General features: G+C 37.3%; 1 protein-coding gene across 2 annotated transcripts in view; it reads left to right on the top strand.

Annotated features, from left to right (window-relative positions):
* nbas (NBAS subunit of NRZ tethering complex) overlaps positions 1-26,714 on the top strand; it is a 153,234-nt gene that overhangs the window by 90,652 nt on the left and 35,868 nt on the right. For both annotated transcript variants that reach the window (XM_039692017.2, XM_039692016.2), the window contains exons 42-48: positions 582-692; positions 5,582-5,835; positions 7,540-7,874; positions 9,885-10,094; positions 11,643-11,845; positions 16,440-16,529; positions 17,872-18,067. In XM_039692017.2, the coding sequence (XP_039547951.2) occupies positions 582-692; positions 5,582-5,835; positions 7,540-7,874; positions 9,885-10,094; positions 11,643-11,845; positions 16,440-16,529; positions 17,872-18,067 (1,399 nt within the window). The remainder of the gene's footprint in view (positions 1-581; positions 693-5,581; positions 5,836-7,539; positions 7,875-9,884; positions 10,095-11,642; positions 11,846-16,439; positions 16,530-17,871; positions 18,068-26,714) is intronic.

Raw genomic sequence — 26,714 nt, 5'->3', positions numbered from 1 at the left:
TTATGTCTGACCCATTCTAAATGTTTTCCGATATATGTTGACACATGCACTGATGGACCAGAGAGTGCACATTTCGACATTTGCAGTAAAAACTTGAAAAATAAATTCTCAGAAAATGCATTTAATACCAGCATATCGAAACGTCTGTTTATCTACTCCGTTAATAAAGGAGTCCATACATTGGAAAAATATCAGTCCACCTGCATGTTATATTTAATATATGGGAAATATACATGCATCCGTGACACAAAAAATCTTTAACTTTTAGTTAGCAAAATATTTTTTTTTAGAAAATTCTACTAGACTAACGTCACTCATAAATCATAAAATTTCACACATCCACCATCTATTGAGTTTTATTAAAAATCTTTAACTTTTAGGTAGCTAAATATTTTTCTAGTAATTCTGTCAATTAAGGTAAATCGGAGCGGCACACTAAGCTGTGCGTAACGCCCACAGACATGAAGTGAACGAGACAGTCTGAAATTGTTAACTCTGTGGCGATAACTAATCATGAAGTCAATCAGGATTCATAACACAGCCTACACTAAAAAGGCCTATCTATCTATCATTCTATCTAGGACATTGGATGAGAGCGTGTATGGGATCTCTCGTTCTTTGGCTCATCGGTACAGCATTCCTCTCTGGGAAGTACATATGACGCACCTTGAGTTTCTGTTCACTGATAGCGGGTAAGACTCTCTCTCTCTCTCACACACACACACACAGCAGACATTAGCAGCCCTCACACTGAAAACAGATTTACTGCACGCACAACACTTTTTCCAGAGGAATGAGCCTGCAAAACCTTAGTTAGAAGCAATGTCTGCAGCTTCCACAACTAACAGTTTTCATTTCCTCGACACGAGGGTCAAAACCCTGCAACCCTGTGCTCTGGAGATGCAAGCAGAAGATCTCATGGATCGATCGCAGTGAATGGCTTCCAGTCGATCGGTCTGTGTGATTTGCCTGACTTCGTTTAGTAGCGGAAGCAAGAAGCTCTTAGTTTTTTGAAATGGCTTTGCAGTCAGTTTTTATTGGGCTGTGAAAATCCACATACAAACAATGTGCCTTCCCTTCTGAGCTCCCTGCATGGTAAATTTGTTGCAGAATCATTGTTCAAAGCCTGGTCTAATCAACTCCTCCTCCATCTCTCACCGGATTTAATCACCCCGAATATCTCTCTCTCTCTCTCTCTCTCTCTCTCTCTCTCTCTCTCTCTCTACATAAACAGGCACTCATTTGACTTTGCTTATTTAGTACAGATTGCTTGGGCAAAACTGATTTACTGTGAATGTGATTTTTTTTTTTCTCTCCATGTTTTCACTTGTGAGAGTCATTACCATACTCAAGGCTTCTGTTGTTGTTGTTTTTTTATTATTATTATTTATTTATTTTTTATCTCTGTGTAGAAAATGAAATCTCTTAAAATATATATATATAAAAAAAAAAAATATCCCCTCTCCATTCAAAGGAGTTATCAAAGGAGAATGGCACCAGAGGGAGTTTGAACAACTTTGGCAATTACTTAAAAGTTTTATTGTATTGCCGTTTGCTAATTTGTCAGCAAATGGGCTTTTCTGACTGATGAGGACTTGTAAACATATTTTGCATCGTTTATGCTATTTATTCAGTTTATGTGATTTGCGTAGGATGTGGTTATATAATCCGTTTTCAAAGGCTTTGAAAGGGGCCAGTTCTTTGGGGAGTTTTTTTTGTTGTTTTAGTAAGCATAGTAAGCATCAACCCCACTTTTTAGTGCAGATTTATTGATACATACTCTCTTGTCATTTGAAATGGTTACACTTTTATGTAAAATGTGAGCTTTGAAGCTCAGTTTAATTGGGCTACGTAGAAATGATTGCTCATTTTGCCATGATTGCTTTGGTTTTCCATTCGATTGAAATCACTCAAATTGGCATTGCTTCAAATTAAGCTTTTTTCATTTAATTCAGTTTCATTCCATTCTTACTTCAGTTAGTTCAAATAAATAGTTCAGTTCATCTCTATTTAGCTCCATACAGTAGTTCTGTTTGTATGCGTGTATTTTTTGTTGTATTGATCATTTGGCTTAGCTAGATTCCTTTTAGTCAAATCAGTCACATTAGTCATGTCTTTTGACCAGCTGAATGAATTGGTTATTTTCAGAGTTCATTTTATGGTTTATAAGGGACTGAAAATGGCAGGTAAGGTCTCTTATTTTTAGATGTTTCCATTGGTTCTTTTTTCAATTCAGATTAATACGCTGTAGGGTTTTGGCTTTTTGGCAGCATGCTTTGTTAGGTGTATTATATACCCAGAGGATACTCTTTCAAAACTCATGAATGGCTTCAAATGGGTTTTTATTCCAATTTTCAAATTCATGATTCAGTATAAGACCTCACACTGCACTGCCATTATAATGCATTAGCTTCTATAGCTGAATGTATTTCGAGACAGATTTTAAGTGCTATTTCAAATTGGTCTGACATTTTGTTGGCATTAAATGTCCTTTTTTTGCTTTCTTTTTCAGGTTATTCATTAAGCTGATGTTTTCACAAACATTCAACCAAATATAGGGTACAATGGGGTAAAAGGCATTCCCAAGTAAACCCGAAGTGTCGCACGCTGTATGTAGTTTTGGACATGTTTAATTTTGATTTACCAAATGGGAAACTGGGATAAATAATGAACCCGGTGGTAATATTCCTACCAACAGCATGATTGCAGTGTGATATTTATTTTACAGTACGTCTACAAACATGAAACACGACAACTTTTCAGACAAACATTGACCAGTTAGTTTGTTTACTTTTTTCCTCCATCAAAAATAGTTCCAAAAGAAGCCACAGCATCATTGTTTTACATCAGACAAGTTGATCTGAGTATTACTTGGCAGCATGCATTAGGAAGTATGTCTGCTAAGAGGAGAAAAGGCAATTTTCCCATTCTCATTAAAAGAATTGGGTCATCTATCCAATCTAGGTCCACATTCACTCTTAAAACACACACACAACTTTGCTCGGCACTGCTCGCATACTCTAGTCTGGAATGTCCCAGTGCTGCTGGACTCTGTCAGCACCCTTGGAATGCCGTATGACCAATCATATTACAGGACTGGAACTAATAACAAATATATCGAAGAGGTTCAGTGATGGTTTTTCAGTCTACTCTTGAGTGAAGAATTCAGCCTGTGTCTCACACATACACACCCTTTATCCATTCTTGGCATTGTAATTGCAGTAGGAGACGGGATTAATGGCTGCTGTGTTTAGTGAAGTATTGATCCTGTTAAAAGCAGTTATTCTGTGTTAATATGCAGACTGCAGTCAGAGGCTCCTCTTTCCCACTCTTTATCTCTCCCTGCTGCCTTCCCTTCCTGTAATTTCTGTCTTGTTTTGTCTCTGTTGTCTTCTTCTTGCATTCTTCTCTCTGCATTGCTCTTTCGGTGTCTGTTTTTGGCCCCGGGACATCGTGCCTCCAGCCAGTATAGTGATTTCCATTAAACATGTCCATAGGGGTTACACTCTGTGGACAATGGATAGGTGCTGGGCTCGGTCCAAATGGCCACATGCAGCCTGGAGCTTGCTCATTTTGTTGTATTAACATTGAATATGATTAGCTGTAACACAATGTGCACATGCTGAGTGCACATAAATGTTGAGACCCGTGTTGTTCTATATACTGTAGGTTGTGTCTTGCACAATGGCGTCCAAATAGGGATGCAGCAGGGGCTCAAACTTGTTAATTCTGAAATCTAAAAGTGCTCTTGTGGTCATAAAAACAAAAGAACAGTTATTTTTATTGGAATAAGCATTGGACCAGTCTAGAGGATCTAAACTGCGATCAGCCAACATTGTGAAAGACAACTTTTTGTTAAATAATATCGTCGTTCATAAGTTTTGGGTAATTATTTGGTTTCGCTTTATTTGGATGGTCACATTCAGTTGACTATAAAGTAACTTTGCACCTACATCTCCACTAACTTTCACTAGAGTGTAAGTAGAGTATTAGTAGACTGTTAGGGTTAGAATAAGTTGACATGTAGTTGCAAAGTTACTTATAGTCAGTAGATTGTCTGTTGGAGGAGCATTACAATAAAGAGTGAGCAGATAGTCTACTAATACTCTAATGAGAGTTAGCTGACATCAAGTTACCTACAGTCAACAGAATGTTCAAAAGTGACCATCAAAATAAAGTGATATACCAAGTATTTTCATTTAAGAAATTAGTTTTATTCAGCAAGGATGCATTAAAGTTCTTTTGAACTTTAAATTCATCAAAGAATACTGAGAAAATATATTACGGTGTCCTCAAAATGTAGAAAATAAGTATTTATAAGCTATTGCCTCTTGATATATATATATATATATATATATATATATATATTTTATTATTTTTTTTTTTGCATATTTGTATACTGAATGTCATTTACATCTTCATTGAGAACATATGCAACAAAAACACAAGATGGTTTTTTTTTCATCTATTTATTTAAAAAAAAATCTATAAAGTCTTTAAGTGGTTATTAGCAGCAATTACTGCAACCAAACATTTCTCACATTTGAGTTGATGCGAGCACTACTGTGCCATTCGAAAACTTGAATGTTCTTGTTTTTCAACCGTTTTGTAATAGACTGCCTTGTTTCAGATCATTGTCTTTTATTGTCCAAAACAATCAAAAACTGACAATAGCAATATTTAAAAAATGTGCAAACTCAGAAATTCCGAGGCAATTTTAAATTGGCCTTTTTCATCTGGTCCTGTGGAGGTTCACACAACCCGCTTATCTTACTTCATCATTTATTCCCTGTCCTGTTTGTGAGGCAGCATGCTTTTTATGTATTTTCTTTTTATTACTGTGTACGACTCTTTCTCCAACCCCTTTCCTTGCCACACGTCCACCCTCACGTACAGCATCAGCAGACCTGCTGGATAAATGGACTTGGCAGTCATTGAAGGTTCACATAGTAATTTATTGATAACCCAACTCTATAAAACATTTCCATGCATCAGAATTGCTATGGGATATTTCTCTGGTGCAGTAAAGCTGTTTATCTTTACTGAAAAGCCATTCAATTAGAACGAGGTGGAGGGCCAGTCCACACGCCTGCTTATGAAGTCACCGTGGAGATAAATTATGGAAATCAGGGCAGCGCTCACATAAAACATGACACCCATAGAATCCGAATCTGACATCAGATTTATGGTGGGTCAGTAACTGCTCACCATGGGCTATAATTCACTGCTTAAAAAAAATAATAATAATTTTGGTCCTGGAAGTGGTCAAACTGCAGTGAATAAAGTTTAATGGACTTTGAAAAAGTTCTTTTAGATTAAACAAAATCAATTCTCTTGCACAAGTGGGCCGTCGCAGCATATTAACTCGACCTTAATGTACTTCATTTGGTTGGAGGGGACAATTGTGGTTTGTGGGGGGGTGGAATGGCTGTGCATTGCCTTAATTGATTCACTACAAGCAATTTGCAAAGGTTGAGTGATCAATGCTTTAACAGACCTTGGTTACAACTACTCATTGTCTTGTTTCGGTCACCTTCCAGTCTTTCATCTCCATCCGTCTCTCATTTCTTTCTTTCTTCAGCCTCTCCACCAACAACATCGAGGACCGGATGAAGGCTCTGGGCCTGTTCGAGACTCTAAAGAGTGACCCTGAGTCATTCTACACACACATGACTAAATACGTGTATCCCAGTATAGCCGGAACCGACCAGCTCCGAATACTCTTCTACTTCACTCTTCTGGAGAACTGCGGCTGCGCTAACTACTTCCCTCAATCTGCTATGAAGCCCGACACGCACATCAAACTGCTGAAGAAGCTCAAAGCGGTCGCTGTCGGTGAGTAACAGCCATCACGTCCAAAATAGTATCCAGGTTTGAAAACCAAATCAGTGTTTTGTATAGTGTGAACAAAAACGCTGGTTGCTGCAGGGATTGAAATGACTGTAAAAATCGTTTTGAAGAAAGGAAGATTCAATCGATAAATAGCCGACCTGGAAACTCAAATGAAGCGGGAAATCAGCTCCTGCTTGCAAGCATGTCAATCAACACCATAACCAGAAATTTCCCGTGTAATAACACATCTCTCTCCAGCTGAGATGACAGGAAATGGGTCGCTGAGCAAAGAGGGTGCCAATGAAAGTAATAGAGGAATGTTAATTAGCCTGTACACAATACATTTTTGTTCTTTTCTGATAAGAGAGATTATTATAATGCACACAAAACGTGGAGTGGGGTTTAAACGAGTTCATTAGCTCCGTACATATCTCTCTCTTCCCAGCATTGAGGGCAGTGCATGTGGTAATGCAAACGTAATAAATATCATTCATATCATCATTTCTTGCTTGCAGTTAGTAATAACATAACCATAGAAAGGTTTTTATTGTATTTTTGATCCAATAAATGTCTTGCAAACACTAAACCTTTGAACAGCATATCTATTATTTATTACAGCAAATCTATTATTCATTGACTTGTACTCAAATATTGTGGTTCTGAAAACTATGCCACTGCTTATATCATGCTGAAAGGAGCTAGAACTAATGATTAATGAATAATTTTTCAACTTGGTAGTCTCGGAGTGAGTGTATTGAAAGGTCAGGAGGGAGTTTTTGCACCATACTCTCTTCTGTCTCAACTGATCCCTTCACACTTAGTAGGCACTGAAAACGCACTCTGTCACATACATGCTCCCTGACACACTCCTGTAAAGACTGTTCTTAGTTTCTGCCATGACCCAAGGGACAGAGAAGGCACCTTCTTTTCCACATCTCTGTCTGTTTGAGTGTCTATGTGTGTTGAATGCCCTCCTGGCCCCTGTCGTGAAAAGGGCCCATTCTCAGGGGCAGGTGTTTCAATATTTAATGCCCTGATGAGGCTTTGTGTGTCAGTGTAATGTTGTCTGACTTGATATATCCTGGAGGCATGTCAAGTCTACAGCTATTCACATTGATTGACATAAATAGAAACCATATCGAAGCGTGAAACTGCAAAAAATGTCCCATATTTCAGATTAATATGAGATTGAGATTGATTATTTTCAAATTCTGTATTCTCTTCTAATAGTGGATTCCATTGTCCTTGTCCCTTTAGTGTAACAGGAGAAATGTACAATATATATATATATATATATATGAAGTTCAGATGCAAAAGCCTCTAAATGCCATTTGAAATTTTCTTCTTTAATGATGATTTTTATCAAACTTGTAAAAATCATCATTAAAGTTCAGTAATTTTACTTAAATAACAATTAATAGGTAATTATCATTGCCATTTAAGTGAAATCACTGAACTTAAATATACAAGCTTGATAAAAATGATCATTCTAGAAGAAAATTTCAAATGGCACTTAGAGGCTTTTGCATCTGAACTCTTCATATACAGTACATAAATACATATGTTTTTGTGGCTAAGACTTAAATGAAGTGCCTATACAGATATTGATTTTCAACCTGAGAAATATTCACTACATTAAAAAAATGTGACAACTACTCCTTGTGTATGTTCTGTATGATGCTGAAATCATAATGTTTTGCTCCGTAGGTCTGGACTATAAGAAGCTGACAGACGAGGATTCAGATCCTTTGAAAGCTCTGGAGCCGATATTGACTAGCCAGAATGTCCTGTCAATCTCCAAACTGGCCCCACGAATCCCCCAGAAGGGAGGAGAACCGCTTACCTCTAGCGCTGTACATGCCACCTGGCTTCATAAACTGCTCTGGGAAGGGGATCAGCATCTACTGAAAAAAAAAACCCAGAGCGATCACGACTTCCTTCATGCCTATGACATCTGTGCCAAATATTTTGACCGACTGCTGCCCTTAGATTTTGTTAACTTCTTGGATTCCATCACCTTTTCGCCTGAAGCAGCCAATAAGGTGAGTCTAATGCAGAAAAGGGGTGGGTCAAACTGCAACAAAACAATAAAATTTAACAAAAAATAATAATAATTGGCTAATCTAAGAGCTTTACTGTTACCATATTTGCAAATACCGTTGAGTGCAAGGATTGACAAATCAATAAATGTTTTTTTAAGGTATTGAAAGTGTATGAATATTTGATTCATGTTTAAAATGTTACTTAAATACAACTATATTAAATAATTAGGGCCGTCAAACGATTAATCGCGATTAGTTGCATCCAAAATAAAAGTTTGTGTTTACATAATATATGTGGGTGCACTGTGTATAATTATTTTGTATGTATATATAAATACACACACATGCATGTATAGTTAAGAAAAAATATTATTTCTGTATAAAATATTTATATTTGTACATAATATAAATTATATATAAATCTTTATACAGTATATACATGAAAATATTTCTTAAATATACACAAGCATGTGTGTGTATTTATATATATATATATATATATATATATAAAATAATTATACACAGTGCACCCACATATATTATGTAAACACAAACTTTTATTTTGGATGCAATTAATCGCGATTAATCGTTTGATAGCCCTAGAAATAATACATTAATCATTCTGTGTGTGTACATTTAACTGCATTTTAAAACCATAAATTAAGGAGGAAATGTGATTTTTAATACGTTGATTCCCAGTCCTCCATGATAATACAGAGAAGCCTGGTACATGAAGAAAAGCCCTGCTGCCCACAGAGCAGATCAAATCAGATACTTTGTCCAGTGCAAATGATCGCATAGATTCCTAGCGAAGCACAGTGGTCATACTGACATGTTTAAAGCCTGTTGCAATTAAAAAGAATCATTAAAATCAACACATACACATGTATATGCTATAACTCTGTGGTGCGTTCACCGACTTCTATGGACATCTTCATGCACACTAAGTACTATGCGATTTTTTTTTTGCACCTTTCATCTCTTCCATACTTTTATAGAAGGCTTTGTTTTCTATTTTTTTCTGCCTGTAAGTCGAGCATGCACACGTGTATACAGAAAAGTCACGCACGCACTCAGCCCTGTGGCAAACATCCTAAATGAGCCTCTGTAATCAAAAGGCTAATCGCTAATGCTCGTTGGCCCCTGGGGTGTTCAAATGATGTTATTGCAATGATTGTTATGTTGATATAATGTAATAAGAGTTTGTTGAAAGCAAGTTACAAACTCTCATTCCTATAAACAAACGCCCACTCCCACCATTAAGGTAAGAGTGGCATTGATTTGGTACTCAAGAATGCCACAGGGAGAAGCAGCCAATGACATCTGCCATGCCTCTGCTGTAGATTATGTGCGAACTGTGAGTAAATACATTTTATGTACGTTTGTGTAAGTGATAGCAGATGAGCGTGGGAGGGAAGTGTTGGAGGTATAAGATGAACCCAGGCGTGTGGAGTGTTCTCACTGAGATTAAACTAGATGAGAAATGGAATGAGGCTGAATTATGCGACATCATTACTACTGTGGATTATAATAGTAGATGTGCTGCAGAATAATTAATGGCCCATTGCTGACTGAGCGTTAGTAGAACATTTCATTTCAAATTTTGGGTAACTTCCACTCTATGGGGTCACCTGTGGGTGACTACTATTGATAGAATTTAATTTTGTTCACTATTCTTATGTTTGCTTGTAATGATGCTGTAAATTCAGCCTTGCCATCACAGGAATAAATTGTTAAAATTCTTTTTTTAAAACAGTTATTTCAAATTGTAAAAAAAAAAATCCGTATTACTATTTTATTGTATTTTCTATCAAATGAATGCAATCTTTATGACTTCTTTTAAAAACATATTGACCCCAAACATTTGAATTGTGTATATATTATTTGATGTATACTAATATTATTTTCATATATCCTAATGTAAACGAAAATAAAAAGGATTTATATTTTAGGAAGGGCTTCTTCGCTAGGGAATCATCATTTTTTTAACATATTTCTGTATGTGTTCAGCTCTCTGTAGAGGCCAGGCTGGAGATCACCAAGCGTGCACAGAAGGCTCTGAAAGGCATTAGCGACAAGAGTAGGAAAAAGGGTAATGATGACAGAAGTGAAAACTCCGCCTCCAACTTTGACTCCGCCCTCACTCATGTGCAGCAGTCTCTCGCTCATCTAGAGACTCTGAGCCACTCCTTCACTGTGTCACTGAAGACAAGTCAAGAGGTAATCTTCAATACACACATAAAATTCACAAAAATGTACTGTCCTCTTGTCACTTTATCATCCAAGACAGATGCTAACTGTACTGTAAACAGAGTCTTAAATGTTATGCAAGAATTCAAGCGACTTGCTCATTTCCTCCTCCTCCACAATTTCTGTGAACAGTGTCTGTGATTGATTGGCAGGTTTGTAGCTGGTGTCCTGACTGCAGGATAGTAGCAGGCAGTCCATGTCAGCCTGTAGTTTCTTTAATGCACACATTGAGCCATTTGTATATGGAAATATATGGATTCATTTTTACAGAGCACACTTGTTGGGCAGATACTGCCGCATCTCATTACCGGCACCCCTTCACCGTGGCCCACAACATGCTCCCATAGGGATCTGCATGATCTTGGAGACTGCAGTTTAATTCTCTGTTGGAGTTGCCTTGCTGCCTGCAACCTGCTTGTGTTAGGAGAGTTACTAACTTAGTCACAACGTGAAATCAGTATAAGTATAGACAGATTTTTTTTCTTTCTTATTTTAATGTACATACAAGAGTAACAAATTAGAAAAGAAATACTGCAGGGCAGAACTTGGTTTTATTCATTGATTATTGAGATGTGGGCATTTTGCTTAAAGGGATAGTTCACTTTGAAATTCATTTCTGATATGTTTCAGCTTACCTCAAGGGCATCCAAGATGTAGGTGTCTTTTTTTTTTCCACAGTATTTTCAATTTTGATATTTTTAGGTCAAACCGTTTTTGTCTGTCAGTCATATAATGGAGGTATATGGGGTCCACCATAATACCAAGTCCAAGACTCGTAAATGTAAGTACACATTGATGGCCTAAGACACTAAACAAGTGGTTTGTGTGAGAAAATGAACAGTATTTATATCGTTTTTACCTCATGTAACCACAGCCACGTCTAAGTGATCTGAGGGCGTGGATGCTTCGGTCATTAAATCATGTTTAATTTGGACTTCTCTGTGCATGCTCTTTGAGCTGGACCCCATAAACCTCCATTATGACTAAAAGACAAAAATGGTTTGACCTAAAAATATCAAAATTGAAAATACTGTGGAAACAAAGACACCAATTCTTCAAAAATCATTCCAATATGCTGATTTGGTTCCCCATAATACTTTCTTTTTTTTTAGGATTTTTTTTTTTGCGTTTTGCAATGTTTTTGTAACATTATAAAGTCTTTATGGCAACTTCTGATCTATTTAATGCATCCTTGATGAATGAAATCACTTTTTAAACAAACTAACAATGCACTGATCCCAAATTTTAAATGGAAGTGTATGCATAGGATGCTGGGAAGCATAATTATAGCCTTTGTGCCAGAACTGCTTATGACACCTGAAAAGGCTTCCCTGGTTTTGAAGCTGTGTGTGTGTGTGACAAGCTTGTTCCTCATAGTTCTTAGTGAACAAACAAATTGTTCTGTTTCATACTTTTCTTCGGGTATATTTTTCAACTAGACGTCTCAAAATGAACATAGTAAGGCCAATGTCGTCTAAACATGAGTGTTTATGTCTTTGTATTCCTCTCTTGTTTTAGGAGAGCTTGCGAAAGTACAGTAGCATTTATGACCTGTCTAGGTCCGAGCGATCTAAGGTTCGCCAACTTGCTGTCACAATGGCCATGGACGGACAGCCCCTCGAAAGAATCGAGCAGCTGCTCGCAGTCGCCGTGGGAACGAGTAACCTATCGCCGAAAAGCATCGTCCAGGATGCAGTGGAGCTGATCGTAACTGCTCTCAGGTACAGTGATCTGTCCATTTATCCCCACCAATGTTGTTTTCTGAATATCACCCTAATTTCCCCCCTGTCTGTTATATACCCTCGCTCATTTCTCGTAATGCCTTCTCTTTCTCTCTTTTTCCTTCTCTCTTTCTGTGTCTTTATGGCCTATCCCTCTATTAACCTGTGTCAGGCTGAATGTGTTTTTGCTTGATTGAGTTAAACACAATGTTGGCCTCTGCCCTGGACTCTCATCTCTCTCTCCTTTACAGCTTACTTTCGCTCTTTCTCTTACCTTTCATCTCCTCCTTTTTGGAGGTCACCACCTTCCATGCTGGCTGGTTCTTAATAACACTATCCTTAGTAATCAGTTCAGAGAGTAGGGTAGAGCCAGTGTAGATTTCTGAACCAATTTCTTATTTTTCAAATATAAAAGGCAGGATGTTGTGAACCTATTTGTCCAAGGTTTCAAACCAACATTTAAGATTCCAAAAAGTCTGGAAAGACTGTTACTGTGATTTTAATAATTTGCCTCGGTGGTAGATTATGTCCCATTCAGCAGATTTCATGTACTGAATCTTGCAGACATACAGCCAAAAACCTTTCAAAGGATTCCTTTTTATTTGTGAAAAAGAAAAAACTTTTATCAGGGATAGATGATGAATCAGTGCCGTGGAACTTGTTGGTCCAGTACGTCCCACAGATGCTCAATTGGTTTGGGGAATTTGGAAGCGAGGGTAACACCTTGATCTCTTCATCATGTTCCTCAAACCATTTCTGAACAATGTGTGCAATGGCAGGGCGCATTATCCTGTTAAAATAGGCCACTTCCACCAGGAAACACCATTGTCATGAAGGGGTGTACCTGGTCTGCAACAATATTTAGGTGGGTGGTACGTGTCAAATTTACATCCACATGAATGGCCATGGGTTTCCCAGCAGAACATTTCCCAGAGCATCACACTCCCTCCACTGGTGCCATCACCTCCCGAGGTAAATGGCGCACACGTACACGGCTGTCCACGTGATGTAAAAGAAAACGGGACTTATCGGACCAGATGACCTTCTTCCTCTTCTCCAAGGTCCAGGTCCGATGCACTGTGCGTTTACACATTCCTCCCATAACCGTCATTAAAATGCTGTGTGACTTGTGCCACACTGTTGGCTCAGACCAGACTGGATAGCTTTTGCTGCCCCTCGTGCATCGATGAGCCTTGGCCGCCCAACACCTTGTCAATGGTTTGTACCTCCTCGGACCATTGTTTTTTTTCTGAATTCTCAATGCTGCTGATCCCGAAAAACCCACAAGCCTTTTTTGTTAACAATTTTGATAACAATTTGGCCTTTGTTAAAGTCGCTCAGATCTTTATTCCTGCCCATTTCTCCTGCATCCCACACTATGGTTATGAGAACTGTGTGTGAATTTATAGCCAATCACCCCAACTTATCATGCTTATTTCAAGCATTTTGCACTGTAGTTACTTAAAGTGAAACTTTACAAACAAATTGTCTAGGCATTTAAAACTCAACATGACATCATGACTTTTGCGTAAACATAAACGCCACTTTCGAGTCAGGTGGCGTGTTATCTCCACGCATTTTGTGCTATCCGCGTGTGTCCGCGTGTATGCGGATATGTCTACGCCATTAACGTCCGCGTCATTCCGCGTATCTGAACACGCAGTCAAATCTCCAGTCATAAATGCCATTAACCCCAGTGACAGTTAAGTTTAGGGATGGGGTTGAGGTAAGTCATATCTTTTTTTTCCCTAGGATGGTAAGGGAACAGTCATAAATGCCATTAACCCCAGTGACGGTTAGGTTTAGGGACGGGGTTGAGGTAAGTCATATTTATATAACGGTAAGTCAACGGCGTTCATAAACACGCTGAAAGGCGATTATGCGTCTTGATAGCACGCCAAAAATGGAAATACGAATTGGCATGTCATACACGCTACTTCATGAGATCAGTCTGTAAAACTAATATTTAAAATAACACTGTTAAATGTAATTTTTAACAATTTTTTTTATATGAATATCCTTTTTTATATATTGTAAATTGTTGTGGTGCCTAAATTAACAGTAGCATTCAAAACTGTTTATTTAGATATCGTCTAAAAGTTTAATATTGTCAGATATGCCATAAAAATTGTTATCAGAATCAAACAGAATTTTATCAACACATCCCTGCTTTTTATTAGTGATTTGTTTCTTGTTTTCATTTTGCATGTGCTGTGAATAGACCTTTTCAATTCCAAATACTTTTGAAAGTTTTTTTTTTCTTTTTTTTTCTTTCCAAGACCATCAAAGTGTGGGAATCGTCATTCTGCACCTCCTTTTTAGTCATTCTGCTTTGTGAGTCTGTGTTGATCAGACGTTTCAGCTCAATCTGTAATCAAGCAGGATTAGTGAAGGTCCCTTGAATCAGAGAAAATGAGGGTCAGAAAATTAAGATTGATTACAGTTGCTTTTCTTCAGATGCAGCCTCCCCCTCTTCTCTCTCCTGGAGTGATTCATATTCTAGGTAATTGCTTAAAACAAAAGCATGTTCCTGTCTTCTGCTGCTAATTACTGGTTTGTAGAGGTGGGCAAATGAATCGTTAACAATGAAATGATTTGGGGGCAGGGAATTGTCAGAATATTTTGTAAAGTTTATTTCATCCAACTGTATTCTCTGATGTACTCAGCTTTCTTGTGCCCTGGTTTTAACGAAATGGAAAGTCTCTTTGAAAGGACGTGTGAATCTGTGGTCTACCAAGCTGCTCATGATTGATGTTTATATCTGCGGAGTAAAAGATAACGGTTGCGTTTCATGTATAAATAATCCTTTAGCATCACAGTGTTGCTTCATTGAAGGACACCGGTGTATTTACTGTGTAGTTGCGTTCAGTGGTGCAGTGAAGTTTAAAGCAAGGTTTTAAGATTTTGCTCCTTGCATCGTAAAATTGATGATGCTAAAATTCTTAAATACTGAGGGGATCCTGAAATATTTAAATGCTTCTTCTAAATCCTGGCTTGCGGTTGATATCTGATTTATTGATGTTTAAATCTGTTTCAAGATTGAGTGGCTTGTATACACAACAGTTCAAAAGTTTGCGCCTGGTAAGATTTTTAAAATATTTTTGAACTAAGTATTTTATGCTCACTGTGGCTGCATTTATTTGATCAAAAATGCAGACGCATGTAAGTAATGTCATGAAATATTATTAAAATGTCACATTGCCGTTATCTATTTTAACATATTTTAAAGTGTCATTTGTGATGGTTAAGCTGAAGTTTCAGTTGCCATTAGTCCAGTCTTCAGTGTCACATGATCTTTCAGAAATCATTGTAGTATGATGATTTGGTGTTTAGAAAATGTTTATTATTACTATACATTTTTATAAGAGCTGTAATACATAATACATAAAAACCATAATACATGTTTTCAGGATAGTATAGAGAAGAAAGTTCAAAAGATCTGCATTTATTTGAAATTGATTAATTATCAACTAGGGACGGTTGCTTTAAATTGGGGGAAAAAAAAAAAAAGCTATTAATTTCTTTAAGAATAAAATCTTACTGACTCCAAACCAAAAATATAAGTAATATTGTCATAGAAAAGTCATTGACAACTTTGTAATCTTTGTATGATTTATTATATTAGTATTACAATCATAATGTAATGTTTTAGGATATAAAAGATAATTAAAAGACAATTAAAAGCAATTAAAAGATAATTAATTCATGTGGGAATTCAAAATAAATCCTTCAAACTTCTCATAACCAGAGTACCAGAGGGATGTCAGAGCATTTCTTTGGATTTAACATTACATGAACATTTTAATGATGCTGTAGCAATAAAACGTGCTGCTGTGCAGATTACAGCAAGGCCAAAGCTGAAAAATGTGTCCCAACTAGCGTTCTGCTGGTTAAAGTCTGGAGAAAATAAATCACTTATTGTTTTATAAAGCACATCCACTGAGTGAGATTTAAAACAGTTGAGGGAATACAACTGAAGTAAATAATATATATTATACAGAGGATGTTGAAAACAACATGGTGAAAATTGTCATCCCTCCCGAAGCATCGCTCATGTTTTATTGACTTGTGATATCTCTTAACCAAAGAGATATGGTAAGGTCTGACATACGACAGCACTGAAGGGAACCGCAAAACTGAGCTTTTGTTGACATCATGGAGAAGAGGTCAGCAGCTCTGAAGAACGGTCTCTGGAGGCCAAAGATTATTTAACGCCAGACTAACAAAGTGTTTTCTGCAGCAGTCGGAATGAAATAAGAGAACGTTGGCATAAAAATACAAAGCAATTATTAATAGAAACATAATTAGGTGGTGCAGCCTCATCCATGAAAGCATAACACAAACACCTTTAATGGAGGGAGACGGAAAAGGCCAGAAGAGAAGGGAGGAGCCCTGCAGCTAGAACATCAGCAGAAGAGCATTAAGATTGCTCAGTGTGAAAATTCCTTCCTTCGATTCGCACACACACACACACATACCATTTGCAGCCATAGAGACACTTAAAAGCCTCAAGACATTGAATCAAAACTCAAGCTGTGTGTTTGTGTGTCTGTCTGTGTGTGTGTGTGTGTGTGTGTGTGTGTGTGTGTTTCAGTGGTGACAAGGAAGCCTTGAAAGATTATGCAGACCCCTTGAAGGTACTGGAAGGAATTGTTGCAGCAGTGCACACTAATGTACAAAGCGGGTAGGTGTATCCTTTGTTGCAATGTTCATATCCCATTTACTATTATTGAAACACAATGTTGTCCATTTGACCTCAGAGAAAGGGATAGGATGTTAGTCAAAGCTGTATAAGGACATTCTTTAGTGTGTGTGTATATATATATATATATATATATATATATAAACACACACACACACACACACATATATATATATATATATATATATATATATATATATATATATTGTTTAGTTGCTGTGGGTTACAGGGATGTTTCTGCAATTTAAGGGTAAGTTCACCCAAAAATTATCCCATAATTTACTCACCTTCAAGCCATCCTAGGTGTAAATTACTTTTTTCAGCCAAACTGTTGAATTTTTGAGTTATATTCAAAAATATCCTGGCTATTCCAAGCTTTATTATGGGGATCCATAGATTTTGAAGCCCTAAAAAGTGCGTGCATCCATCCATCCATCCATCCATCCATCCATCCATCCATCCCATCGGGATTATTTGGTGTGACGTGAAGCAGAAGCGGTAATAACATTATACAAGAAACCAATGTTCGGAAAATAATTACACTTATTAATATTTATCCCAGTAAATAATTATTTTGACAAATGAAAAATCATTAGCCTAATTAACATAATAAAATTGATGCACGATCACATGTGGATACCACCTTTTTATTGTTCAAACATGGTTCCTCCTGTCAGATTTTTAGCCAATTTTGTACATTTTTAAAAAAAAATGTAAAACAAAGTAACATTATGAAATGTTTAATATTTGGGAACTATTTCTTGGTCAATAATCAAATGTACTTTTGTACAATTTGTACTCTGGCTTGGCTCGTAAAAACAGTATTTAGTAATATTTACATGTACTCTTACATTTACATTTGAATATACACTATCCATGTTTTTAAAGCAAAGTCTCTTATGTTTACCAGGGCTGCATTTATAACATACAGTAATATTGTGAAAAAATAATAAAATCAAGGTCACATGATCCATCAGAAATCATTTCATTATGGTGTTTAATAAACGTTTCTTATTAAAATCAGCTATCAGCAAATATTTTTAAGATAACCATGATACATATTTTTCAATGATTCTTCATTGACTAGAAAGTACAAACAACATAATTTATTTGAAATGTAAACGTTTACTATTATATATTATATTTACTATCCATTTAATGCATCCTTTCTGAAATATATTCATTTCTTTCAGTCTTGTCCTAGATGTTTTAATTGTATTGCATGCATGAGCTGTACTATACTGCATCTGTACATAAAGAAAGCAAAATGCAGATTTTCTGATTTTATGTAGTGTTAAGACTATTTTACATTCATTTATTTTAGTGGAAATATGGTGACATCAGAGGACATGCTGGCATGGTTACGTCCTTTTTGTGGGGACGATGCTAAACCCGTCCGACCCCGAATTGAGGTCCTGCAGATCCTAGAACATTCATTCAGCCTCAGCGACCAAGACATCCACCTACTGGTGTTCTTCAGGAGCCAAGCCGTTCTGAAAGTCTGCTGGCCAAACAGAAAGGTGAAAAAAAAATGCATATACCCACACTGGCACAAAACGTGATTTACACTTCACACATAAATATTATTACATTCCCACATCTGTGACTCAGTATTAGCTTATTTCCTCTGTGAGGCACTGTGAATGTAATCTCATTTTACAGCACAGCCCTTTGCGAGTTAGCATGTGCTTATGGGAATTGCTTGACTATTCTCATGCATTTAGTAGTGTGTGTGGGAAGGAGTGAGATGTATTTGGTCCAGGGATTACTGATTGCCTGCTTAGCCATGCTCTTTGGCCTCACCTCATGTTGCTTTTGGGATGCGAGCATGTCATTCTGCCATTGTACTGTATGTGGTATTTTGTGTCAGGCAATATGTACCAGAGCAGCTGAGTGAATTCAAGAGTTGATAGAAGAACTATGAAAATCTTCTGTCCAAGTCTGTCAATGTTTTCTCAGTTGAATCACCTTCTGGGTTTTCTGTCTAAACTTTTGGCTTACAGAAGTCAAAGACATCAGATAAGTGTAGCTGAACATAATTGAATTCTAGTTTTTAATGCAATTTTTAATCTGCCTACAATTGTGGGAGCTTGTTTGTACACTTTCCAAAATTCGAAATTAAAAACGATTAACAGATGATTAAAACTGATTTCCTTAGTGTTTAAAAGAAGAAATGAGACTTTATTTGTGTAAAAAAATCTATCTTTGGATGGATGATTAGACAGACAAATGACTGGTGGTTTATAGAAGTGTATTAATGAAAGAATCAATGACGGTACCTCCTTAATAATTTTTTAGTTTGTTTTTTTCTGAGATACAAAGTCACCTCATCTCACTCAACCCGCAGCACAAAAATACACATGCGGTTAATCCATTTTCCACCAAATCACATAATCCATTCTTTCACTAAACTTTAATCATGCAAATGAATATTTATATAAGCAGACGCTATCAGATGTTTGGTTTCACTTTAAGAGGATTACTCTGCCAATTGTTTAATAGAATAATTAAATGCAACTTTCAGTCTTCAGGGGTTTAAAGTAAAAGAGCCCCTCAAGATTGGCGTTATAGTTCCAGTTTCAAATCAGCCCTTGATTAGCTTTTCTTCAATGGTAAACAACAGCGTATCAAGCTTATGGTTGAAAAGAGCCATTTCTGGCAGATTTGACTAGTTTAGAGGATGTCGAACATTTAGGATGGAGTCTAACCTTCAATTCATAGATTATCACTTCACTTTGAAATTACCTCAATTGTGCCTTCCACCATTGCTTGGCCGTATCCCTACAATGTTGTACAACTCCAGTGTTGGCAATAGCTTTGTTTTCCTCAACAAAATGAATAATTTGTGTCTTTATTGTGATCTGAAAAAGGAAGGGAAATGAGGGGAGTTGTAATAAGAAGTCATGCCCTGAAGGAGGAGGAGTAATTAAAATGAACGGATTGCGGTAATGGAAAGGGGATTGGCTCCTTTTCACTGAGGCGTGGAGTCCTCGAACGGAGGCCACATTCTCCCGATTGGGAGTGCTGAGCCGGGCCTGTGCACCCTGAGCGGTGGGCATCAGTCCACGGAACGCTGCCGACGTGTGTCTGCCTGCCGAGGTGCGGATACTGCTTTATATCATGAGCCACAGAGTCTGGTTATCAACTGGTTGCCCCAGGTGTACGTGTGTCTGTATTTATACCGGAACATGGGTATTTTTGCTTTTCTCTATTTTTGTAGTGTGCTCGGTCATGCCCAGAGGATTGTGCGTGTGTCTGTTAATATAACAGTTCTACCCCCTGTATCCCAAACTAATCATCTCCTAACTCGCGCACCGGCCCATCTTGCCCAGCACCATAGCAACCATGACTTCACTGCTGCCAAACAGGAGCTGCGTTTCAGGTCTCGCATCTGTTTGTTCTGTTGCATGTTTTGCTGAGCTGTATGTTTCTCTGTTGTTGTTGACTTTTGCTGTGTTGCAGTGGTGTTTATCTCCCTGATGTATGAGGTAGTACTGTTGAATTTTATCAAAGCCGAATTGGGGCCATCGTTTCAAATTCACAAAGAGGAAACGTCAAAGCTCATAGACAGAGGGAGAAGCGTGTGTGAGCAATGGAAAGCGGTTATTACATGGTTGTCTGATTAAGGAAATGCTTTTGATCACAGACAGAATGAGAGTGGTTGGACTTTTTGTCTCATTCACTTACTGTCAGTGCAATTTGATAACTCTCTTAGTTGCTTTCAACGGGTTTAATTGCTGATGTGATTCCCTCTAAAATGACAGAAATCACCGTAGCTGTAAGGGAATTCTGTAGAGCTGTGTGTTTGGTTGCTGCTTTGTTGAGGTTGCACTTTTTCCTTTTTCACAAATTGTCTTGACAGTCAACTCCCCACCTAAACTCAAAACAGGTCACTCCTATATATAGGGCATTTGGAGTATATTCCAGTGAACTGCTAGATCGAGACTCAACTTTGGAAAAATGCAGGTATAGATTTTCTGTATTTATAAATGTGAATAACTTTTTTTTCCTCCAAGCTAAATTTTTATAGGTGTAGGCTAGACCTATATATTAGCAAGCCCAAAAAACAAGTAAGCAACATGATCCAGATGGAAATGTAAACTTGGCGCCCTTAAAACTGCTGCTACTGTTTACACTGTGCCGAATTAAAGCATATTTTTTGATATACAGTTGTAATCGAAATTATTAAACCTCCATTTCAAGTCAGGTTTATTGACAAAATTTGCAGACTTTCAGCTGTTTGTAATGAACCAATAAAAAAGTAATTAAAATACCTCAACACAACAAATGTTTTGAGTGGTTACACCCAATTAAACTAAAAAATGCAACTATTAATGAGTTTTGCAGTGTCAATATTATTCAACACCTTCATGGTAAGCGTCTTTAGTACTTAGTAGAACACCCTTTTGCTGTAATGACCTGCTGCAAAATGTGTAATTGTGTATGTGTAGTTCACAATACATGATTTTAAGCCCGATTTAAGCTTGCCGCCGTGTCAGGGTGTTATCTCGTGCAAATCGCGGGGGATTAGCGGGCGTTGAAAGTTCGTCAATCTGTTAGTATGAAAGAGCCAACAACGCATCAAAGACGCTTGCAGACGCCCCGCCCATAAAAATATCTAGCATGCTAGATATCCAGAGCTGTCGCACGACTCTACCTCACGTGATGTCATGAGCTACAGCCAATCAAAGCAAGGCATGGGTTGAGGTCGGTATTCTTCGCTGGGTATTGGCGTGCGTACTGTTTCGCGTCATTTTCGGTTCGTTTTATCACGTGATTTTTCTTGACAAAACGTACACAATATCCTTAAAGACGAGAGGAGTTGAGAGCGCATCTAAACAGTGAATCTAGCAAGTCTAGTGTAATATCTAACAGTGAATTTAGCTGACAAAGTCAGTGATGGGATAAAAACATTGCCTAGTCAACACCTTGATGCATACAACGCTTTTTTTCACTGCAACTTCAGCATTGTTGTCAACTAGCGCTGGAGCCTAATCTGCATAATATCTCATTGTGAATACTTCTCACCGTTTATTCCCGGATACGACCGATTGCTTTCCATATCCGTCTTTTTTAACGTAACCTTGACTTGTCAAACAGTGGAGGATTTTTTAGGTACCTCGACGATTAACTTCTCTGCAATGTGATGTCATCTGCCGTTTTAAATACATGAGACATTTAAATTAGAATGGATTTTGATTGGTTGTCAGTGTTTTATCGTTGGACAGCTGGAAAAAAATTGTTCTGAAAGTGTTCCCAACGATATCGTTCCTTGTATCTTTATCGTTATAGTTGTGGTGTGAACTGTTATTCTTTAATATGGAGAACGATTTTTAGAATTATATCTTTTAAGTTATCTTTACAGTTATTGTGCTTGGTGTGAACGGGCCTTTAGCCCATTCCTTGTGACCAATGTTATCATTAACATTTAACCAAAATTATTACATCATGTAAAAAAAAAAAATTAAAAAAAAATGTTGTTAGTTTAAGATGCTTAATATGTAAACTCATCGATACTTATTACATTGGCAAGTGCTTAAGTGATGTTAGTGATTTGTGTCTAATAATCTGCTATTTATATGATGCATAGTTTGAATAGTTTTGAACTTGTCCAAACTAACGTGATGTCGCAAATTCTGTTATTGATATAGACAAAGTATATCAATAAGAGATATTTCAAAAGAAAAAAATTTCAAAATAGTTTTTCACCAAAATATTTTCCAAAAGAAATATGATTGAAATAACCTTCACTATCTCTCAATTTCTGCCTGTGTTTTGAAAACAATCTCTACCCCTTTTGCATCGCAATGACTTGTTCAGATCCTCATCCGGATGGTTTTTGGCCGTGGATATTTGTGTCTTAATTGTAGCCATTCGTTTTAGCCTAACGAACACAAAATGTCACGGTCCCTGTGAGCCTTTACTGTTTGTTTGCCTGAGGACAGCAGCTTTGTCTGTCTGAATTGAGAATCTTTATTTGGCAGCTTTCCATATCCCAGACTCCCTTGTTTACTTGGTTTCTGAAGTAGTTATTGATGTAATGAGTGCAAATTAATATTAGTACGTTGTTGTGCGTGTGTGTTTTTGGGATCAGGCATGAGGTGTTATCGTTGCCATGGTCCTTTGACTTGATTAACTGGACTCATCTGTCATGTTTAGAAGCTGTCAGTGTTTAGGTTAAACAGAAGGGTGTGTGTGTGTGTGCTTGTGTTTAACCGCAGATCTACTTAATGACTAGGGTTAATGTGGTCATTAAAACAAGGTCTTCATTTTCCCTGGAGTGCATGCTTTAATATGCCTATGCTTAGCAGTGCCATTTGAATCTCTTTATCCAGAGGGGTGTGTGTGTGCTTGTTGATTACAGAGGAAGAGCAAAATGCACCAAATTGAAGCCTTCTTATCAATTACTAGTCAGTGAGGTTGCCGATTTTGTTATATAATAATATTATTATTATTTATTCTATATTATATAATGTTTGTGAAAGATGTCTTTTTTTATGTGCTTATTTTCAGTTTGGATTTTTTTATTCATGTAAATGTGTTTGTATCCTGTACCATTTTAGTGTGGTGAGATTTTCTGACTCTACAGAAATATCACACACACACATTTATGTGTCTTAAAAATGTCAGCGTGATGTGACATCAGACCCACTGGCAGTGTGTCAGCTTCGGTCTGTCACAAGCACTCTTGTCTTTCACACGTGTCACTCTCTTCTGTCATTAGCCCCGCCTCCCTGGCACAGCCCGGGGCCACGCTTACATCATCTCCCGCTTCACAGGCTTCAAGTGTCAGTAAGTTTCACTTGCTGTACTTTTGTTGCATTAACTTCCCAAGGTCTTAGTGAGAGTTTCTCCACTTCTGATTCCTTGACATTCCTCTAGTTTCAACTAATCTTTTTTTTTTTTTTTCATGACATTGTATCAAAGTCACTTTCATGAATGTCAGTTCACTCATCAGCCATATTTGCAGTGCCTCCGGGCAGCTATTTTGGGGATGAAAGACCTACAGTACTACTGTCTACTTGAATAGGTAAATTAATTCTGAAATCTCAACAACTGCTTGTCAAATTCACATTTAAAAAAACATATTTCAAATCAGCAATAAAACGGAACATTTTTTGTCCAGCCAATGTGTATGAGTAGTCCAAAGAGTGTCTCAAGACACTATCTGTTTCTATGAGAACCAGAGTTTCTATTGGAGTCAGCAGTGATGCAATGACTTCACCAATTTGCGATTGGCTGTTATTTAGAAGGCGGAATTTATTCTGATATATTGCATGCTGCAGTTTCTCCCATTTAAAGTAATACGAGTGAACCTTCATCCTGTATTGTTCCAAATATAAGAATCCTGATTATAAGATGCCCCCTACTTTTCCAAGGTGTACTAAATCTTTTTTTTTTTTTATTTATTAAGAAAATACTTTAACAATTTTCACATTTATTTAATTTTTCAAATTTTCAGAATTTTCATAATTTTTCATATTTTTTTTTGGCATAGCTTAAAAATAACCTGTAGCTCATCTGATTTGTATAACAATAACAATTAGGCTATCCATCTCATAGTGAAAACCATGGAGCCTACCAAATTATTGTACCGTCTTACATTTTAAAATCACGTACGTTGGAAATGTGGTCCCGTTAGCTACAGTAGGTACACACACATGACATTCACCCGGCTGTTAGAGGGTTAGCTTTTCTTAGACCGTTCTTTTTGCACTCGAGATCTTCTAACATTTCACTCTGACACAGCGTATTTCTTGGCACACTCATTTTACACATATTTGGTGCCACTTGTTGTTGGTGTATTATTATTGACGTAAAATTCTAGACCCCAAATATAAGAAGATATAGCCTACCTGTGTACCTTATTATTCCCCAGATGTATTTCTAAGATAAAAACATCGGCTTACATTTGTGTGCTACTTCTGCCATATTAAGCTGTGGCGAAGAGCATTATGTTAGTATTCAATTCTGAATTTAGCCATAGCATTGTGAAAGTGAATTGCTAGAAACAAAACTGCTAGAAAGGAAAGTGCTATCATGTGGATAGGTTAGGGTTCAGAGGAGGGTGTTGAAGAAAGTGTGATTGAAGCAATTTCAGGGAGTGGAAAAGGGTTACACAAGAAGCTTTCCTGAGAGGCAAAACGAGATTAGGTAGGTCCTGCAACAACATTGCTGTCAACCAGTTGGTTCACAAGACCATGGGATATGCTATTTGTCAATTCCACCCTTTGCCAAGTCTGTACTAGTGCAGTCTTTCTCCCAACGGTCTATGCAGCATTGCATCACCAAAAGTGCACAAGGTTTGAGGGCATCTTGGACTGGGAACAATGTTGTTGCAGTCTCTTACCTTTCTCTTAATATCATAGAGCACTGGTTGGTTAATAAGAATGTTGTTCCAGGACCAACAAAGGCTTTTGATCCTGGAGCACGTCCTACTTTTGTAAATGACATTAAGCAGGCCTGAGGTCAGGTTTCCAGAGGTTTGAGTTCAGGTGTTCAGTGTCTTAAAGGTGACTCAGCTTTGACGTAATGTTCTCAGGAATAGAGAGCACACTGAACCTGGGCTATATATGGAAACGGTTTTACCTGCGGCAGATTTATGCCAGCGCTGAGAAGATACAGTGGGTTTTACGTGCACCTCATCACATACAGACAGCCGTGATCCATCAAAGACTTCTGTCCTTGGCCTGGAGCTCCATTAGCATGTGCTCATACTGTATGTGATGGCAAGAGAGAGAGGCAAGAGTCACAATGTTACTCCACCAACATTCATAGGGGTGATTCATTATTTCATAACTCCATTTCTGAAATCCTGCTGTTCAGTTGATTCTTTTTATTTAAACAATAGTGATTTCAAGGTGGTAGTATGCATATCATGGAAAATCATAATTTTTATTAATCTTTTGAAAGAATATTCAATGTCCTATGCCATACTGTTCAAAACTCCCCCAGTGCAAGATTTATGAAAACACGCTGCGAAATCAATATGCATTGAAGGTAGAAAAAAATTAGAGAAATTAGAGCTTTCTGTTGGTCATCGTGTCAAATTTGTATGACAAACTTGAACCTGGTGCAGCATCTGCATAGGGAAGTCTTTCACGGCAAAAATCCTGATCGCACATATTCCAATTGAAATGGCCCATTTTGGACTGCGAATTTAGCGGAAATGCGATGAATGTGAACACATCTGGAGACTTAGTAATCAATAAACTCTGTCGGCTTTCTCAATCAAGCTCTCTTATGAATCAGTTTGTTCCAAAAGATTCATTTGGAATACTGAATCATTTTAGTCAATTATCTTGTTTAGACTATTCATTTAAATGAGTCTGAGTCCTTGCACTTATTTATTGAAAAATTTAGTTTAATTGTATTTTAAAAATATAGGATTTATTTAATTATTAGCTTTCCATCAACTCATGAACCACTTGCAGATCTTTTACAATTACACTTTGGGAAAACCTGATTTATGTGCCTGATAAACACTGCTTAAAGAATATGTCAAAATCGTCTTATCTTCTAGGAATAGTTACTTTTTTGTACACTTGAAGCTAATGTTTTGCTCACTGTATTTTACATTTTAAGTAGATTTTAGTTTGGAGAGCTAATCATGTGAAAAAGCAAGGCAAAATTACTACTATGTCTAAGTTGAGTTTACAACTTCACTCAGTGACTCTAGACAAGACTAGACAGATCATTTGGTTTTCTACCTCCTTTGATCAAGGTAGATCTCCATTTTCTCCTATGCTGTAACTGTGAGTACGTTCCTCTCTGCAAAGTCCTCCTTCATCTGAACGTCTGTTCTTTTAAGACAGGATTAGAATATCAAACTTCTGTGTTGCCCATCCCGCAGTCCCCCAGTGCTGAGATTTGGATCAGCTGTAGATTGAGAGCACAGGGTAATCTCTGACTTCTGGCTCTGCATAAATCAAAGATCCGACTTAATATTTAATTATGCTCCAGGTACTTCTGCCGGTGTTCTTCATCTCTTTCTCTCTCTTTTTCTCTGAAGCTAAGAGGAGCACATTCTGCCTTTTGTAAGGGACTGCCTGAACAGCTAATCACATACAATCATGCTAACAGCAGTGAGGTCTCCCAGCTTACCAGAGTCAAGTGGTGTTTCATTAAAAAAAGAAATGAACAAAATTCAACATCTCTGGATATGAA

This window comes from Pimephales promelas, chromosome 13 (assembly GCF_988280905.1).
Source record: "Pimephales promelas chromosome 13, fPimPro1.hap1.1, whole genome shotgun sequence".
Classification (NCBI taxonomy): domain Eukaryota; kingdom Metazoa; phylum Chordata; class Actinopteri; order Cypriniformes; family Leuciscidae; genus Pimephales; species Pimephales promelas.
The sequence above is the reverse complement of the archived record's forward strand: the minus strand, read 5'-3'. Positions and strand labels throughout refer to the sequence as shown.